At 43.0% G+C, this 20066-nt stretch overlaps 1 protein-coding gene across 1 annotated transcript in view; it reads right to left on the reverse strand.

The window, feature by feature from the left end:
* The window catches only part of CASQ2 (calsequestrin 2), a gene marked incomplete at both ends in the record, with an annotated part of 72243 nt that extends 55246 nt beyond the window's left edge, over nucleotides 1–16997 (reverse strand). Inside the window, one exon of the mRNA XM_080692016.1 lies at nucleotides 16764–16997. Coding sequence (XP_080548142.1) covers nucleotides 16764–16997 — 234 coding nt within the window. The remainder of the gene's footprint in view (nucleotides 1–16763) is intronic.
* Between the last annotated feature and the right edge of the window lie 3069 nt (nucleotides 16998–20066).

Raw genomic sequence — 20066 nt, forward strand, 5'->3', positions numbered from 1 at the left:
GAGGTCTGCCTGGCTAAGGGCAGCGGGCAGCAGGAGGGAGCTCCTGGAACCAGGCACCGTGGGCATGCAGAAGCAGCTCTGGATGGCCCAGCCCATTACATAGCAAGATGGCATGCTGGCCATCTTCCTGTGTGGCTGTCCACACAAACGCAGCTTATTTGGATAAAGCTGGCCCAAGGCACTCAGTTTATAAAGTAGGCAAGTCTCAGAGGCATGAAGTCTCAGACATACTTTTACTGCAGGTGGCTGGCTGTCCAGGTTGCCCAAGTCATTCCAGAGATTTACTAAGCTAAACTGATAACCACTCAGAAACGCTGCACATCAGACAGGAAAGCACAGATTGCAAGAGGCTGGATGCTAATTTTAAAGAAGTGAAGTCTCTCATGATTATAAAGCAGAATTTATGTCTTAGCTTTTCTTTTACTGCTTTATATCATAATAACATTTATCACATTTTCATAATGATGACTTTCATGGTATCTTGTATTCCCTTTTAAAAATGTATATTTTGTGGAGGAGGGCTACCTTAAAAATAAAATGACTTGCAATCCTATTTGGCCTGGTGTATTATTGGAGAATTTCTTTCTTTCTTTCTTTCTTTCTTTCTTTCTTTCTTTCTTTCTTTCTTTTTCCTTCCTTCCTTTCTTTCTTCTTTTTTTTTTTTGTGGTACTGGGGGTGGAACCCAGGGTCTTTTCTACCTCCAGGCTATACTCTTAGACCTATTTTATACTTTAATTGGAAACAGGGTCTCACTAAGTTGCTGAGAGCCTCACTAAGTAGCTGAGACTGGCTTTGAACCTGTGTTATCCTCCTGTCTTAGTCTCCCAAGAGCTGGGATTACAAGCGTGCACCACCACACCCGTCTTATTGGAAGATTTTCAATTAGGAGTTGTGAGAAGGTTTCAATGCTCTAAAATATATAAATCAATAGTGAACTTTCCACTTTGTAAAATCTTTGTTTTCTTATTAATTATACACAGGGAAGGAAACTTTTAACTACATTCAACTTGACCCATGCTCTTACGATAGCACTTCTTGTTCACTGACCATCTTGCTCCAAGCATCAGTTGCATTTCTGAAAGTCGCAGCAAAAGCTCATCCAATAGCTCTAGAGTTTGAGGGCTTTAGGAAGAACTGGAGTTTCAAAGTGAACCTTGCTCGGTGAGGTAAGCCAGGTGCTTGGAAGGCTGGAACAGGAGGATTGCAAGTTCGAGACTAGCCTCAGCAACTTAGCAAGATTCTTCTCTTTCTTTTCTTTTCTCTTTCTTTCTTTCCTTTCTTTCTTTCTTTCTTTCTTTCTTTCTTTCTTTCTTTCTTTCTTCCTTTCTTTCTTCCCTCCCTCCCGCCTTTCTTTCTTTCTTTCTTTCTTTCTTTCTTTCTTTCTTTCTTTCTTTCTCATTTTTTTTTATAGTACGGGGGATGGAACCCAGGCCTCTACCTCCGAGCTACACCCCCAGCCCTATTTTAGTCTTTTTGGTTCTTGAAACAGAGTCTTACTGAATTGCAAAGGGCCTCACTAAGTACCTGAGGCTGTCTGCAAACCACGATCCTCCGGTCTCCGGCTCCCGAATGCTGGGATTACAAGCATGCACCACCACGCCCGGCCTCCTTACTCAAAATAAAAAATAAAAAGAGCTGGGTGTGTAGTTTAGAAGGAGATTGCCCCTATATCCAGTGCCAAAAATAAAAATAAGCAAATAAAAATGATTGAGACTCTCTTGGGACAGCCCAGGCTCCACTTGAAGATTTGTTCCCAAAGCCAAACCAAAATAAGCCTGACCTCATCTGGTTTTTCAGAGTGGAGCAGGTGCGCGTTTGGAGAGTGCCATCTTTGGGCAGTGAGCAGTTGGAAAAAACATGCAAATCCTCTGTGTGCTGCTATTCTCTGCCCACTATTCCCACATCACTCCATCTGTAGACTTACTTGACTCCAGCGACTCCATTTCGCCTTGGGGTTTGGAAAAGCAACTGCTGGGATCTTTGCCAGTGCTAAATATGTTCAGATTGCAGGGTCGGCCTTATAGAGGCTGCAGGTTCCTGCCCATGTGTGTATATACTTGGGGCCTAGAGTCTTGTGGTTTAAAAAGTATCTGTTTTACCCACTGTCACAGTTTGGGGTTGGAGGCCCCCCAAAGCCTCACTAAGTAGCCTGTGGTGCTAGTGGGAGGTGGTAGAAACATTAGAAGGCAAGAACTGGTGAAAGAAGTTGTGTCGTTGAGAGGACACCCTCGAGGGGGATCCTGAGACACAGGCCCTTCCCTCTCCTTGCTTCCTGGCCACCCTGAGGCTTCGGCCTTGCATCACCTGACACTCCCCACCATGTCGGCCTCACCTCCCGCCTGAAGTGACTGGACCCAGCAACCACGGGCTGAGGCCTCTGAAACCTCAGAAATAAAAAAGCTGGAGTCAAAATAAACATTTCTCGTGTGTGTGTGTGTGTGTGTGTGTGTGTGTGTGTGTGTTACTGGGAATGGAACCCAGGGGTATTCTACCTCCGAGCTGCACCCTGCAGCCCTATTTTTTATTTATTTATTTTTAATTTTATTTATTTATTTTGGCGGTACTGGGGGTGGAACCGAGAGGCCTTCTACCTCTGGGCTATACTCCCAGACCTATTTTATATTTTTATTTGGAAACAGGGTCTCACTAAGTTGCTGAGAGCCTCACTAAGTAGCTGAGGCTGGCTTTGAACCTTGCAATCCTCCTGTCTCAGCCTCCCAAGCGCGGGGATTACAAGCGTGCGTGCGCAACCACGCCCGGCCCTATTTTTTTATTTTGAAACAGAGTCTCACTGAGTTGCAAAGGGCCTCACTAAGTAGCTGAGGCTGTCCGCGAACCGCGATCCTCCTCTTTCAGCCTCCCAAATGCTGAGATTACAAGGGTGCACCATCACGCCCAACTACATTTCCTCTTTTTAAGTTAATTGTCTCAGGTACTTTGTCACAGCAACAAAAAGCTAACACACCCATATTTTAGTGGGACTAAGCAAATGTAGCATACAGGTTCCTGAATCTGATAAATTCAAACTCTTTACTATTATACAGAATACTTTTAATTATTTTTTATTTTAACACAATTTTAAAAAGAAACTGAGAAGAAATATTTCTTAAATGTAGGCAATGTAGTTATAATTTCTTGCCTTTTCCTTCTCTCCCCGTCTATCCATCCAACATTTATTAAATTTCAAGCTAACGCTAAGCATTTGTCCATTTAATCCCACTAATCACTTAGGCTCCGTGCGTGATACTCCGGTTGTACAGTTTAGCCTCGCTAAATGTGGGTGAAAATCCAGAGTGTCAAGTCGCTTGTCTTTGCATAGACTGGCACTGCTTACAAACACAATGCTATCCCTTTCACTTGCTCCTTGGTGTAGTGAAAGAAACGTGCCATTTAGGAACAGTGAGGCACGGGTTCAAATCCTGCATCGCGCTCTGCTACTTTATAGTTTGGTCATTTGGGTCACTTTTTACTGAACTCTATGGTCCAAATTCTCTACAACATAATAATATTATAAAAATTAAATTAAAAAATCATACATAAAGCAACCATACTAAGCCCAGTTTATAAGTTCATGATAAGCATTATTTACCTTTTCCTTTCTCCTCTTCTGCTCATTTAATAGTCTTTCAACATACCTACTGAGTCAGACCTTGATCTTGGAGCTGGGGTACACAAGGAATGGAACTAAGTCTTTACCTTTGTGGATTTGGGATTCTGTAGTAGGTGCAGCATGTCACTCAAGTACTAATGGGAAAAAAAAGAAGTCTTGGAGAGTGCGATTTATACAGATGGTCAGGAAGGTCAGGAATGTCTCTGATGGGGTGACACTGAAGTATAGACCTAAAGAAACTGACTACTCATCTACGAAAGAGGAATATCCGAGCTATCTGGGGCCAAGCCATCTGCATCCTTGTAAGAGGAATATTTTATGAATGAATGAAAGAATGAATATTTCCATTTGGGCATTCACAAGATGTTGTTTCACATGATAGACCACTCACAGTTTACTCTGGGAAACTTCCCCATACCAATGCTTCCCATGAAGCATAATAATATCTCAGTTCCTCACATCCATCAAACTCCAAGCTTCTCAGATCTGTCATCTATTTTGGGGAAAGGGGTCATATGACCCAAAAACCCAACAGATGTGTGTCTTCCCTTTTCTAACGTGAATCCTAGACCCTGACCTAAGGGAACTTAGAAAACCAGGGAATTTGATGGGAAAGCTCTCAAAGAAGGTGAGGATTCTTGAGTGTCCAGATTGTTCCCTTCCAAGGAGGCCTCACATAGTAATTACTGACTGTGAACTAGAGTTCAATGGGAGAACTCTTGGAAGCCTAGCTGAGTCCTAAAACAGACTCTAATCCCTTCACCCCCAGACTCATTTTAACATCCCAGTAGTCTTCCAAATCAGAGCTATACTGACAGATCCAATGTCACTCAGAGGACTCTATAGGCCAAAGGTCAAACAGGCCCAACATGACCTAGACATCTGGAAATTTTTCTCCAACTCTATAGACCTGCACAGCACTTTTTTAGCTTAAATGTACATACTCACCACCTGGGTAGCTCATTTAAATGTAGGTTCCACCTCTTTAAAACTCAGGAGGTACGTAAACAAATGTATCAAAGATAATCACCAATCAAGCATGGGATCGAGGGAGGGGGAGGGAATGGGATGGGTACTGGATGAGGGCTAATTGAATGATGTGTGCTTGTATATCCTCTCAAGTCTTGTATTCCAATGTGATGTATGATTACAATGCACCAATAAAAATTTTAAAAATAAATAAATAAAATTTTTAAAAATGTAGGTTCCGATCCTAGGATGGGACCTTCACTGTTAGCATGCTCTTGGGCCAGGCTGTTGCCATTGATCTGAGCTCTACACTTTGAGCATCAAGGCTCAAGTTGGCCTCAAACTTGGCCTCACATTAGAATCACTTAGTGAGCTCTTAAAATTGTAGTATCTGGACATCAGCCCTTACAAATGACCAGTTATAGCAGTATCCGGGGGAATGAGATTCAGGCATCGGCGTTTTTAAAAATTCCTCAGGTGCTTCCAGTATGTAGCCAAAGCCAAGCACTACTGCAATGGGCTAAGAATGTGTTCAAAAGTTCAAATGACAAGTGAAGGGGACTTGATAAGCACCAGCTGCATTTCAAACTACCAGGCATTATAAATAAGTGAATTTTCTCAACAGCAGCTGATATTAACAAAAATAATAATTCCTATATCTTATACAGCTTCTTACAATTTAAATGAAATTCTTATTGGCTTGCTTTTATTGAATTTTCTTAATTCACAGAGGTAGACCCTACACAGTTGACTTTAGAGTCGAGTATAAGGAGATGAATCTCCGTTACTTGCCCCAGATCAAACTGTGAGTAAATTGGAGAGAATTCAGGGGCCCTGGCTTCCAGTTTTTTTCCCCAAGCACAGATGCCTCATTGTAGGTTGGACATACAAAGATGACCGTGATCTTAAAGTGCACACAAGAGTCTTGTCAAGGATTCTGGGCACATTGCAGGGTCTTCCCAGGCTATAGTCACTCCCAGCTAAAGATTCCCTTTCACTTCCGGGAAGATGGCGACCGAGAAAAGCGGGGCTTAAGAGCCCCGCTAACAACTAATCTCCATTACCACAAAATCAGCGCCTTTCATAGCCAGAAAACACCATCACCAGAGAAACAAAAAAATCACCAGGCTCCAGAGAGAAAGCGGACTGAGAACAGAGCTCAGAGCCACAGAGGAGATAACTGGCCTCATGCCCGAGGACGCAGCAGCAGCACCATACTGCCGGCGGTAGCGGCGAATTCACCGGACGGCTACAGCAAGCCGAGGTGAGCCGCTGAGGAACAGCCAGGCGGGATTTCTCGCCGCAGGTAAAATCTAAAGCTCCCAGTGGCTGAGCTCAGCACACGCTGCATGGATTCAGAGTGGAAATCAAAACCAAGAAGAAATACGCCAGCCTCACGGCCGAGGGCATGGCAGCAGCGCCATATTGCCACCGGCGGCAGCAGCAGAGAATTCACCGAATCCAGTACAGCTACATCTGCGTACTCAAGAACAGTGAGTCAAATTGTGGCCCCTAGAGGAGAAATCCCAGTACTGTACTCCCTGGGACTTGACCCAGTGGGGGAGGGGCGGTGGCAGAGATATCACACCATAGGAGAACGTGCAACCTGGCACCCCCCCACAGTCTAAAGCAGCCTCTATCGACTCTCTGGGTCAAAGACTCTGTGATACAACCCAGTAAAGGAGTAGTGGGGTCTGAGATACTACAGACTAGAGATCCAGAACACCTTAAGTGAAGTCATAGTGACCCAAGGGAAGAACCCAGAGAAGGCACAAACATCCGAAATCATGGGAAAGAGGAATAACAATGGAGCAATGAATGCCCACAACCCCACAACATCAGAACCTGATAAAACAGAAATTCAGAGATTTCTAGAAAATCAAATCAGGAAAATAACTGTAGAAATAATAGAGGTGCTTCAAAAAGAACTCAGAGAGAGCCAAAAAGAGATAAAGGATGCAATTAATGAAGTAAAGGCCTCAATTCAAAGCACAAACAACCGATTAGACCACATGGAGAACAGAATCTCGCTCTTAGAAGATGATCATTCCAAAAATGAACGCATAGTTTCTAATCTAGAAAATAATATCCAACAGCAGGAATCTGATATTGAAGAAATATGGGCCCATTTTAAGAGAGCTAACCTAAGAATAATTGGAATAGAGGAGGGAAAAGAAAGTGAAACCAAAGGGATCAACAATCTCTTCAAGGAAGTAATAGCAGAAAATTTTCCAAACATAGAGCAAGAGGTTGATACACAGGTCCAGGAAACTTATAGAACTCCCTTTAGACAGGATCGGAGAAGAGGATCCCCACGCCACATAATTGTCAAAATGACCAATGTGGAAGCCAAGCAGAGAATCTTAAAGGCAACAAAAACAAAGGGCCAAGTGACATTCAGAGGCAAGCCAATTAGAATCACTCCAGACTTCCCAAACCAAGTCATGAGAGCCAGAAGGGCTTGGAGTAACATATTCCAAACTCTGAAAGAAAACAACTTCCAGCCAAAAATTTCCTACCCAGCAAAACTTTCTATCAAATTAGATGGAGAAATAAGAAGCTTCCATGACAAACAGAAACTGAAGGAATTTTTGTCTTCAAAACCAGCACTAGAGAAAATACTCAAAGAGATTAACTACACAGAAGAAATAGGTAACACACACCAGAACCAGAGAAACAAGAGTTTCCATCCAACAGTCAACTAAGATTGGTTATCTGTGGAGATTCATTACTTATGTTAGTCTTTTACCTATCTCTAAATGGTATTGTTTGCCTTTATTGTTGTTAATTTTTAGGATTTCTAGTTGGAATATTAATATACCTTCAGATATAGCATTTGGAAATATTTTATGCCATTCTATTAGTAACTTTTAACTCTGTTTACATTGTCTTTGGATATACAATATTTTTTTTAGGGAGTTTGTATACTCTTCTGTTGCCTGTGCCATTGAAATCATATCCAAGAAATCACTGCCAATTTCAGTGTTGTAGGGTTTTATGACCCAGATTTTCTCCTAAAAGTTTATAGTCTTAAGATTTATATTTAGGTCTTTTATCTATTTTGAGTTAATATTTGTATATGGGATTAGGTAAGGGTCCAACTTTATTCTTTTCCATGTAATTATTATGTTTCAACAATATTTAGTTAAAATATTATTATTTCTACTACCAAATGTTCGTGGAAACCTTGTCAAAAATAACTTGACAATATAGGGAAGAATTTAGCTCTAGGCTTTTATTTAACTCCAATGGTTTATATATCTGCCTTTAGAATAGTACTATACTGTTTCAATTATTGTAGCTTTATATTGTTTGAAATCAGAAAATATATATCTTCTAGCTTTGTTCTTTTTCAAGATCGTTTTGGGTATCTAGAGTCCATATTCCATATTAGGATAGAGTTTTTTTCTGAAAAATAAATATATAAATATATGGTAGTTTCACCTTAAAAAAATAGAAAAAAATATTCTCTGGTAAGAAAGAAAGTAAAAAGAAATATTGAAATGTTATCTTTACGTCATCAAAAGCTTGGTATCAGACAAATGAAACTGTTATGTGAGATTATCATTTTTAATTTTGGATAAATTGCTATAATACTAGATGTCAACCACTAAGCCAAGCATGGGAGGGAGGGATGGGGAAAGAATGGGGTGGGGATCGGGTGGGGGCTGACTGGGCGATGTGTGCATGTATGTCTACAAAAGTTTGTATCACACTATGATGTATGAATACAGTGCACCGATTAAAAAAAAAAAAAGAAGTTGGGAAGGGGAAAAAAAAATTTCCCTTTCACTGATACACAGATCAGTGAGGAACTGAGACCTGCACAGAAAAGGGGCAGTGAAGGTCCCTGGCATACTGAGAACAGTAACATGGGAGGACTCTTCTAACAGCTGCAGAACCCAGAGGCCGAGAGTACATGGGTTTCTGCCTCCAGGTTCTTCTGTGGGTGAGGGAATCAGCCTCGCTCTTTCCTATAGGACTTGATGGATAATCTGTGCTAGAATCACCATCTACAAATTATTGGAATGTTATTTGCATCCCAGCACTGGAAAATTAGTCCTAAGAGCAATCATTTTTGCTGTGGATAAGCTGTTTCCAATTATTTTAAGGTAGTAGTTTGGCTACTTAATACCCAAGGGGGATTAGGATAGAGGCCCTGGGAAGGTCCTGCTATCCCCACAGCTCCTCTGTGGTGAACTAAAATGGGACCTTCTTAAGCAGAAAGAGCAGATGTCCCAACAGAGGGGACAGAGGAGAAATCCTAGATCTCAAATTCTAACTGCAGACTGTTGAGAAGCAACCAGAGCAACGGGCCAATCCTTTACTCAGCTACCAAGATGATGCACTTATCTTTGTGTAACAACCCCAGGATTCCTGCCAGTCCAAGGAACCTCACTTGTCCAAAACAAATGAGCCAGTTTTGAGTATTCACAATGTGGAAATCATTGTTTATTCGTCACCCATACATACATTCACTTAATCATGCTAAGATTGTTGTGTCTGCTGAGAGCAATGAATATCTGATAAACAAATATTTCTACTTAGGGGTTCATTATTATTTTCATGTTCCAAAACATGAACTTGCCTGAGAAAATACCCACGACTTTCCTCAATCCTCAGAAGTGTTAGAGGTTGGTCTACTGAGTCCTTCCTCATCTCCCATCCCCACCCCAGACAAACATACTCAGTTACCAGCATCAGCTTTACATTGATCTATGTGAACATGACATGGAAGGTGTCCAGAGAGCCCCAAACTGAGGTCTCAGATCCATGCATGTATCCTTTCCCTCTGGGTAAGATGTAAATGACTATAAAATTATTTCTGTATAAATTGAAAACCCCACCAGCTATTTGTTGTTTTACTCCCTTCTTTCCCAACAGTGAAGTGGTATAAAGACTGGACATGGGCTTTGGCATTGAGGATAAGATCTGTGAGGAGGTAGGAGGGGAAGAGGGTTCCCTGTCCCCGGGCGAGGTGTTCAGCAGGTGGCAATGTCATTCCCAGACCCCTGGGAGCTCGGCCCATGGACACCATGTTGCTACTCATGGCCAGCTGGGTCGCCTTCTGGCTTTTTCATGAGATCAGTTTGTTCGCTCAGTTGTATTTTTGAGTCACATGCAGTTTCTTAATCAGCTTGGCCGAATGTGAAATTGATTCAGGTATTGGGGTTGCCGAAATTTCTCTTCCCCTATTATCAGGTTTGTTTTGATTTCAGGAAGTTGACAGTCTGGAGAGAGGACTCGTAACACGTGTCTCCATGGGGAGAAAGAACAAGTTGGAAGGAGTTAGAAGTGAGAAGAGAATCAAAAGCACCTCTCAGAGGGAGGGAGACAGAACCACGGCTGAACATGGGTAAGGGTCTCATTGAATAAAGGGTGTTGAGAAGCGTGTGGGATGCATGGACACAGGCTCGGCAGAGCCTTGGAGAATGGAGGGCTGCTGATCATGAGAACATCAAAAGTCTGTGCTGGTGGGTAACCGTCCCTCTCTAGGGCTCTGCTGTCTGCCAGTGAGCAACCTGGCAACACACTCTCAGCCCCAGCTCTTGTCAAGCAGCCTCGCTCATTCCTCAGGACTACACAGTTCTATTTCACAGATGGGGGTCCGAATGTAGAGGCTGCTTGCTTGGGAATCGAGCACAGGGCTGCGTGATTGGGACACCTATTGGGAGTGACTGTCTCTCGAGCGTTCCAACCTGGGGGGAGACTGGCCCGGGGGAGGACTTTTTCTGGTAATATTTATAGAACAAGAGCAGAAGCCTGCACAACAGCTTCGAGAAGAAAGAATCAGAAAACAAAGAAGCAAGGAGGAAGCCCTATCCCACTCCTGTGTCTTTGAGTAATGCTAATAGTAGTAGTTGGCCTCTGAGGTGTGACTCAACTTGGTGTCCTGGCCAAAGCTGTAAGAGACAGCATGCAAAATTGTAAAGTCCTTTTTTATTTTTTAATATGTTTTTATTGGTGCTTTATAGTCTCACATTATAATGCAAGTCCAATTTTAACTTTTGTTAACACTTCAGTAGAAAAAATGAGAAAAGGAATAAAAAATAATTTATGGAAGAGAAAAAATACAAACTGCAAATAATTTTATGAAAAATCTATCTAGAAATCAAAGAAATGCTCATTAAAATGACAAAAACCTAAATAGAGATTTTTTTTTATTTTTTATTTTATTTATTTTTTGGTACTAGGGGTGGAACCCAGAGGCTTTCTACCTTCGGGATATACTCCCAGACCTATTTTATATATTTTTTGGAAACAGGGTCTCACTAAGTTGCTGAGAGCCTCACTAAGTAGCTGAGGCTGGCTTCGAACCTGCGCGATCCTCCTGTCTCAGCTCAGGGATTACAAGCGTGCGCCACCACACCCGGCTTAAATAGAGATTTTTAAAACCCTGAAAATTGTGTCAGGATCCAAAACCAGGTAAAATTGAATACTATTCCAGTTTACATTATGTTTACAAAGAATATAAAACTATGTAATAACACTGGAATATTCATAATACAAAAAAATAAAAGTGGCAGAACAAAACTGTATAAATTATATAGCAATAATTGAAAAGTATATGTTTAGGCATCAAAACACTGGAAAGGAACTATCAGAACATCACACATGTTTACTTCTCGGTGGTTATTTTTATGGACTCCTTTATCTTCTCTGACATACTCTGAAATTTCTAAGTGAGTATGTGCTATTTTGTTGATAAAGAGGGCCCAACTAGAGATTAGGCCTACCAGCTATTTAAGTCAAGGCCATATCTATGAAATGAGAGGTTCAGAACAATCTAGATGATTCTCAAGTTTCTTCTGAGTTTGAACATTTCGTTTGCTCATTCAACAAGCAGGTGAAGAACTGTGTCCCATGCACCTTCCCTGGGGCCCTTGGGAGCTACGTCCTGGCCAGGATTTGAATTTGGTGTCTCTTGGTGATGTTTTATGCACTTTTTTTCCCTGCTAAGCTTCCTTTAAAAATACTTGTATTAATGTACTGTAATTATACAGCATAGTGAGGTTTAAAGTGATACCAACACATTGTAGTAGTAGGATTATATACCCCTTGGCTGAGAATCCCAAGTACTGTGGTTCTACTGTTTAGTAGAAAATTCTGGAAGTTAAAATATTGAATATGAGAAGAGGCTTTTTATATAAATGGGCATCATTGTATGGAAAATTATCCATACAAATCCAAATATTTTATGGTTTTAGATTTTTGGGTTATATCTGGTGCTTGGAACAAATTTTAAGGTTGAAGGTGAGATTTGCATGCGCCTGTTAAAAAGCATAATAATAAATGCAAGGCCAGCTGGTGGAGAAGGGAGGCAGAATGGAGCTTGTCTATAGATTTTCAGATAACAATTATAAGAAATGTGCTTTATAGATTAAGATTTATTGAAGTATATGTAGTAATAATATAATGTTTTTAAGTTATACAAGAAAATGTAGGGGCTTTTGTTTGGGTCTTTTTCTCTTTGTGGCTGAGAGGAAACAAATCAATGTCCAATAAAGCTATAAATTCCTCTGCTCTAAGATTAAAAAAAACAAAGGGACACCAACACACATGCACACAGCGCTCGATGCACTTCCCTTTGCAGCCCGCCCCGTCCCCCACCGTTAGTGAGGTTGGTAGTGATGCCTGCATGTACAGACATAGCATTGTCTGAACTGTTTCCTTCCTCAACCCTCTTTCCTCTTCCCTCCTCGAATCCCCTTCCACTTTCCACTGAATTTGAGCTGGTCTCTCTTCTCACTTACCTGAAGGCCCTTTTGTTTCCTCTGGTCTCTTAGCTTCCACATATGAGAGAAAATATATGACCCTTGACTTTCTTAGATTGGCTGATCTTACTTAGAATAATATTCTCTATTGTGCCCTATTATTCTCCTGCAGATGATATAATTTTGTTCTTCTTTAAGGCTGAGTAAAATTCCATTGTGTGTATACACTACATTTTCTTTATCCATTCATCTGTTAAAGGACACCGAGGTTGGTTCCGTTACTTGGCTGTTGTGAATTGTGCTGCTATAAACAGCAGTGTGCATGTATCACTATAATATTCTGACTTTAATTCTGTTGGAATGATGCCAAAGAACTGAATAGAAACTTCTCAAACACCAAGTACAGCTGGGTGTAGTGGCACACTCTTGTAATCCTAGTGCTTGGAAGGTTGAGAAAGGATTGCAGGTTCAAGATCTCAGCAACACGCCAGGCGTGGTGGCTCACGCTTGTAATCCCCGCGCTTGGGAGGCGGAGACAGGAGGGTCGCGCAGGTTCGCACAGGTTCAAAGCCAGCCACGCTGGCTTACGAGACCCTGTTTCAAAATTATTAAAAAAAAAAAAATAGGTCTGGGAGTGTAGCCCAAAGGTAGAAGGGCTTCCAGGAACCCCAGTACCACCCCCCCCAAAAAAAAAAATAGGCCGGGCATGGTGGCGCACGCTTGTAATCCCCGCGCTTGGGAGGCAAAAAAATGTAAAAATAGGTCTGGGAGTGTAGCCCGGAGGTAGAAGGGCTTCCAGGAACCCCGGTACCACCAAAAAAATAAAAAATAAGAAATAAAAATAAAATAAAATCAGGCTTGTGGTGTAGCTCAGAGATAGAACGATTCTGAATTCAAACTCAAGTACCACCACAAAAAAGGCAAAATACAAATGACAATAAATATATTCAAATGTTCAACATCATTAGCAATCAGAAAAAATGTAAATCAAAACTACAGTGTAAATCTAACTCCAGTTAGGATGACAATCATCAAGAATACAAACAATAATAAAGGCTGACAAGGATGTGGATTCATGTTTTAGGTGAAATAGAATAGAACAGACAAAAATTTGGAGGAAAAAAAATTAAATCCAAACATTCCCTCAAGTAATGGCAAGTTCCATCCCATGAAACTTGTGCTTGGACATTTTGTGTGTCTGAGTCAGACTGGGGGCCAGTAACATCACGGGAAGCTACCTTAAACTCCAGGAGGAAAGGAGCCCCGGCTCTCTGGTGGCTCTGAGACCACACAGCCTGTGGACTGGACTCTGCCTCCAACCTCCCCTCCACCGGCCCAGCATCCACAGTGCTCTAACTGGAAGACCATCTTCCTTAGTGTAAGTTTAGGATTCGGGGGATCAGAGGATAAATGGTTATTTTGACCAAGAAGAAAACCTAAAGGCTAATATATCCTCTGTCATTTCACCCATGGTATTTCTGGAGCCATTTTTGTCCTGGATTCTATAATGCAGAGCCTGCTCCTTGCAGGATCTCACAAAGGGATGCCCCTCCCTCATTCCCACCCTTATCAGGGAGCTCTGGCCACCGCCCTGCCTTAGAGGGTGACACAGCCGGCATCACTGGGCCCAGGACTGGGGCCTACCAACTCTGTTCAAGGGAAATGCTTGATGCCAGGCATGGTGGCCCACTCTTGTAATCCCAGTACTTGGGGGGCTGAGATAGGAGGATCACAGGTTTGAGTACGGCCTCAGCAAGTAGTGAGACTCTCATCAACCTAGAAAGCCCCTGGGTTTTTTTTGTTGTTGTTGTTGTTGTTTGTTTGTTTGTTTGTTTTTTGTACTGGGGATGGAACCCAGGGGCATTCTACCTCTGAGGTACACCCCCAGACCTATTTTTTTATTCTTTATTTTGAAACAGAGTCTCACTAAGTAGCTGAGGCTTTCCTCGAACCTGGATCCTCCTGTCTCAGCCTCTCAAATGCTAGGATTACAAGTGTGTGCCACCAAGCCCTGGTGAGCCCCTATTTTAAAATAAAAATAAATAGGACTGGGGGTTTAGCTAGGAGGTAGAATATTCTTGGGTTCAATTTCCAGTGCCATGCACACAAAATGAAAGATGCTTGAAATTATCCTAGGCAGGGTATATAGCAGCTCCTGTACACTGCCCCACAGGCTGCAGGAGGAGGTCCATGCAGGGCTAAGACACCTTCACCTGCACTAGTGGTATGATGTTAGACAATAGGGCCTAACGTCTGTGTCTATTTTCCTATCTGTAAAATGGGGATAGGAAATGCAATCAGGTCATTGAATCATTATAAGGATTAACTCACCTGACACATAAAGAGTGCTTTGAACGGTCCCTGCACACAGTAATTATTAACCCTCCCATAGAGGCCTATGGTTATTATAGTTACCATGTTATGATATCATTGTTATTAAGTTTTCCATATTTCTAGATAAGAAAATGGGGCCCCAAGCCAGGTACAGTGGTGCATGCCTATAATCCCAGTACTAGGGAGGCCAACACAGGAAAATCTCAGGTTTGAGACCAGCCACAGCAATTTAGCAAGGCCCTCAGCAACTTAATGAGACTCTGTTTCAAACTTAAAAAAAAATACATAAAAAGGCTGGAAATGTAGCTCAGAGGTAGAACTACCCTGGCTTCAACCCTCAAAACAACAACCACAGCAATAGAAGAAAGGGCGCCAAGAAATTAAGAAACCTGCCTGGAGTCATGTGCCTACCAGAGGCAGAGCCAGAAATTAACTCTAGAGCTCCTGGCAAAAAGTTGTATACCCCACTCCTGCTCTGGAGCCGCGGGGCAGCAGGCTAGCTAGCTCCTGTAGTGAGTCTCCCTCATCAGCCTCTCCCAGGCCCACCGCCCATGCAGGAAGGTGCAGTCTTGATTCAAAGATATCTGGAAGGATGGAAAGCCCAGGGGAGGACCCCTCTCATGATTTTGCTTGAGGGCCTAGAACTTAGTCTTTGGAGAGCTATACGTGTGTGTGTGTGTGTGTGTGTGTGTGTGTGTGTGTGTGTGTGTGTAAATTATGTATCCATACACACAATTGAATATGATAGGAAATCATTATCAAAGAATATCTAGCCCCACCTAGACATTCTTTTTGTGTTCTAGGCTAACTGGACAATCATGATCATATGGAGTAGAATCCTTCTGTTCTCAATTAATTTGCTCATAAACATGTGTCTTGGTGAGTGAGGCAGTTGGAGGTGGAGACAATGGCCTAAGAGCTGAGTTCACAGGTTAAGCACCAGCTCTGCTCTCTCTCCTGTTCTTTTCCAGCCCACAATTCTCCCATTTCTACAGTACAAAGACCAATCACCATCCCTGCTTTCTCTTCACCTCCACAAACCACAGAGAGAACCAAGCAGCCATGTCCAGCCCCCAGGGTAGAGCCTGAGAACAAAATAAAATGGTAGTGGTAATATTTTTTTAAACACCAGAGCTCTCGATGGAGCAGGAGGCACTTGTGATTCTGAAGTGTTTTCTCAAACATCAAAGTTATTTTCCTATATTCACGATGGTTTTGCTGAATTTTATCATAGTTACTTTTTTGATCATTTAAATCCATGTGGGTTTTCTATGTTAATTCTATTTGATTAACCTGAGTTCTCTGGCTGTGCTAATAAACTCTGGAATTCTCAAACAGCCCCTTCTGCGAATTTACACTGAGCTGAGCCTGGAGGCTAGGAAAGGCATTTGCTCCTGCTAGGACTCCGGGTGGCACAGGTGTTCCTAAAGGGTAAGAAGTCTCCTCAGCTGTCCAGGGGGATGGCGGGAACAGTTCCAGGGGCTCCCACAAAGGATTAGAAATGGACCCAGTGCCAGCTCACCAACGGACCACGTAATGCAGATAAAATAAGAAGTGACTTCAGCATATGCCCTGAGCTCACACCAAGAACTTCCAGAGAAAACGAAAATCCCCATAACAAATGTGCAGCTCAGACGATCACACATCTATACTCTGTGATGCTGACGGAAAGCGAATGGAAACCCCTCAGCATATTCTCCATCTGACCCTGGAGGAGAGGCCAGGCCAGGTGGCCCTTCTTCCTCTTGGATCACGAGGAGACTTGAGAGGGCAAAGTAGGGGAGCAGCACACAGGAAACCCACAAGTAGCCCCCCAAGTTTCACATCAGCCAAGTCTGAACCCTCTCTCAGAGAACAGGGGATGGGGTGACAACCCGTGAAGAATCACGGGGACCTGTCGTGACATTAGACCTGACCCATGGCCACGCAACACGCTTGTTCCCTCCACCTTCAGTGTAGACCCTCCTTCCCTTCCCTTGCACCCACCCCAGCTTTGCAACAAGAAAATCTTTGATTTACGTGAGACTAAGATGCAGCAGACCATTCTCTGCCCTCGTCCCCACGCCCCAGCCCCTGGCTGAGGACAGCATCCCTCCAGCTCACTAAGGCTGGTGGTCAGCCCGCCCGCACTCACCTCCAGCACGATCTCTTTCAGTTGGAACTGTTTTTGTGCGATTTTATCTGAAGACACTGGCCCATGGTAGAAGAGGCAGAGCAGGTCGTACTTCTTCAAAATCTGCTTGAAGTTCTTCTCAGAAAGACTCACCACTCGGTCCTTCCCATCATACGTGGGGAAGTTGAGTCCCTCCTCTGCCCTGCAAGAGGACAGCAGATAGACCCCCACGACAAGCAGGTGTGTTCTCTTCATTGGAAAGAGTTTTGTTTCTCCTTCCCCCAAATTGCGTGTGCAGGAGAGACGATGGGAGACTCTTAGGGCCTTTGCTCAGCCCAGCAGTGAGCAGAGAGACTCTAGCTCTCCTGACCTCCTTGGGTCCTGAGAGCTGTGTGATCTTGGGCTCAGGACAAAGAGCCCAGCTCACATGCGCGTGGAGTAAGAGCCAGGCAGGGAGACTCGGAGGCCAAGCCCCAGATACCTTACATAGCTCGGCCCAGCCCCTGCCTCATTAACAGCTCCATTTTTAGGATGCAGTTGTTTCAGGCTAAAAATAAATCATGCAATGAATAAAAAAGTTAGATATGACACTGTTGAGGGATTCACTGTTACAGTGTGTCAGCGTGGTGGAAAGGCAGCGGGCAGGAGGAAGGAGAGACTGCGTGAACGTGTAAGCCGAAGTCTCAAAAGGCCAAAGGAGAGAAAGAAACTCGGGAGGCAGGGAAGAAAAACAATAGCAGAGAAATACGGGACAATGGCATCCATGAGAAAATGGAGAGATTAGGACATGCAAAAATAAAATGCCACTCAGATGTTACTGTGCTGTCGAATTCCTCTAGGGACTTAATGCAGCCCATCCCTTCCTGGCCCCACTCTGACTCAATTCAACGTGGGAACAGAATAGAGGCCAGAGGTGGAATCACATTCTACATCGGTCTTTCCAACTCTTCTTGGAAACCTAGCCCTGGCTGTGCTCAGCTGGCCTTCCCAGTCCCAGAGTGAGGGACATGGGGACACCCTTTCCCACGGCCCTGCACACAAAGGGCTCCAAGGCCCCAGACTGCCCTGGGCCCCAGTTCCTTTCCTCCAACCCATGCCCACAGTGCTGAGAGAGACAGTCCTCATTTTAAAGTTCAGTAAATCAAATCTATTTGGTTTTCTACTACCAAAACTTTTTTTTAATGTTAACTCTTATTGTACCATTTTACCCCTTTCCCTCCTCATTTGCAATAGACTGATGTAAAGGTTCTCAGAGTTGGACAGATCAGAGTTCGAATCCCTGCTTTACTGTTTAATAGCTGATGGACGTTGGAGGATCACTTACCTGACTCTCAGATCCCACTTATGTAAAATGGGGATGATTGTAACTATCAGATTTGGAACAGGTAAAAGGAAAAGCACCACACAAAGTAGAGACCCCCCAATCAGTAGCTATTATACTTCATTCTCAATGGAGGTGGTAGAGAGTTGGTCATTACAATAATTATTTGTCAGTTCCTAATATTAACTGTTTGTCAACTCTTTCTTGTCCATTCTTTCCTTGAACCCAGCAGGCATCTGGAGCAGGAGTGATCTGTGCTCACTTTATAGATGGACTGAGGTTCAGAACGCTCAGCAGCTTGTCTGAGGTCACAGAATTTGACCAGTGTGAGAACTTGACTCTGCCTCAAAGTTGGGGACTCCTGGTTGCTTCTGCCCGACAACTGGGAGATTTCTTCACAGACACCTCTTTTTTTAAGTGCCTTCTTTGACAATCTCTTCTGATCAAACAATGGTCCCGTCTATCTGTCCACTCTTCATAAGTCTGGCTTTTATGGTTGTGTCTGAGGTTTTGTTTTCCTTTGGTTGGAAAGCCGGTCATTCCCACATTCCTCAGAGGCTGAAAGGAAAAGTGAAGTCCGCCGGCCCCTCTTGCAGCCAGGTGGGCCTGATGACGATAGGGTGATGAGTAACGGTCTTACCTGGTATGTCCAGGAAGCCAGGGCCTTGGAAAACCATCGTCAATTGCCTTGACAGCATTCAGTTCTTGCTAGTGGTGTAGCTTCCACGCTTTCTAGAGTTGGAGCCAAGAGCAACCATTCCGAGGCACAGTGAGCTTTCCAGGTCATTGGCAAGTATGTAAGATCTCTGCTTTCTTTAGAAAATTTAGGGAGGAAAAGACTTCTGAGAGAAACAATGTATGTCTTGTCTTTTGGAGGTCAGCTTTCCAAAACTGTTCCCAGCTGTCTCAATCTCATTGGGTTACCTTTATTTAGAATTTGCTCCACTTTCTGTAATATGTGTTAGGTTTTTTTTTCCTATGAAAAACTGGGAGATATTTAAAGCTGGAGTTTTTTTAATTTCCTATTGACTTACAACTGACAAAATCAGGACAGAAGGAGAATTCTTTAAAATTTAGTTTAGCCCTCGAGGCTGGCTTCAGACTGAAAGCCTCCCTTGGGGAAAGTCCCTGTGCCTAGATGGTGGACTCTGGGACTTGCAGCTCAGTCCCAAGGATGCACAGATAGGATTCTGCTGGGGGGATCAGCCCCCCTCCCCCGTATCACTAGTAGATAGGAGGGTCTGAATTTGTGCCCATATTGGGAAGAAGTAGGTTTTCATGGTTTAAAGTTTATGTACTAGCCTTATTTTCTGCCTGCCTTTTATTTTTATATCTTTGTTTTTCCTTTGTGTTATTGCCCACCAATATGTTGTAAACAAGAAGCATTTCATACATCTCTGGGCCAAGCTTACCTTCTGCAAATAGGCAGTTTTGTTTCAGTGTTAGCTGTGCCTGAGCCAGTGTGCCATGGGGTGTGGTCCTGCCCAAAGGTGTGCATTTTTATGTACAGATATTTTTTGTTTTGTTGAGTTTCATTATTGAACAATAAAGGGTAAAGCAAAAATAAACAAATCAATTCAAATAAATGTTCATTGTTGTCACGATGCATGACAGGCCCCTTATTTCTCTAACAATTTCCATTCGTTCGCTCTGTGAGTGAGCACTACCCAGGCTCCCTTAATCTAACCTCGCTCCTTTCCTTCATTTATTCTCGACAGGTGGCAGAATGTTTTTGCATCTATTATTTAATTTGACCTTCATGATTCTCCATTTGGCAGGTGCATCAGGGTTTGAAGCCATAGTCTTTTGTTCACATGTCAATTAAACAAAGTTTTATGGAGCATCTTCTATGTGCCAGACACTTCTCTGGGGAAGGGGACAGATACATCGTGAACCTGAACTGGTGAGCAGACATCCTAGAGGAGAAGCACACAGTGATCAAAAAATAAAATGTGCATGTGCGTTCATGCATATGTGACTGTGTGTGTGTGTGTGTGTGTGTG

This window comes from Muscardinus avellanarius (assembly GCF_963383645.1).
Source record: "Muscardinus avellanarius genome assembly, chromosome: 3".
Classification (NCBI taxonomy): domain Eukaryota; kingdom Metazoa; phylum Chordata; class Mammalia; order Rodentia; family Gliridae; genus Muscardinus; species Muscardinus avellanarius.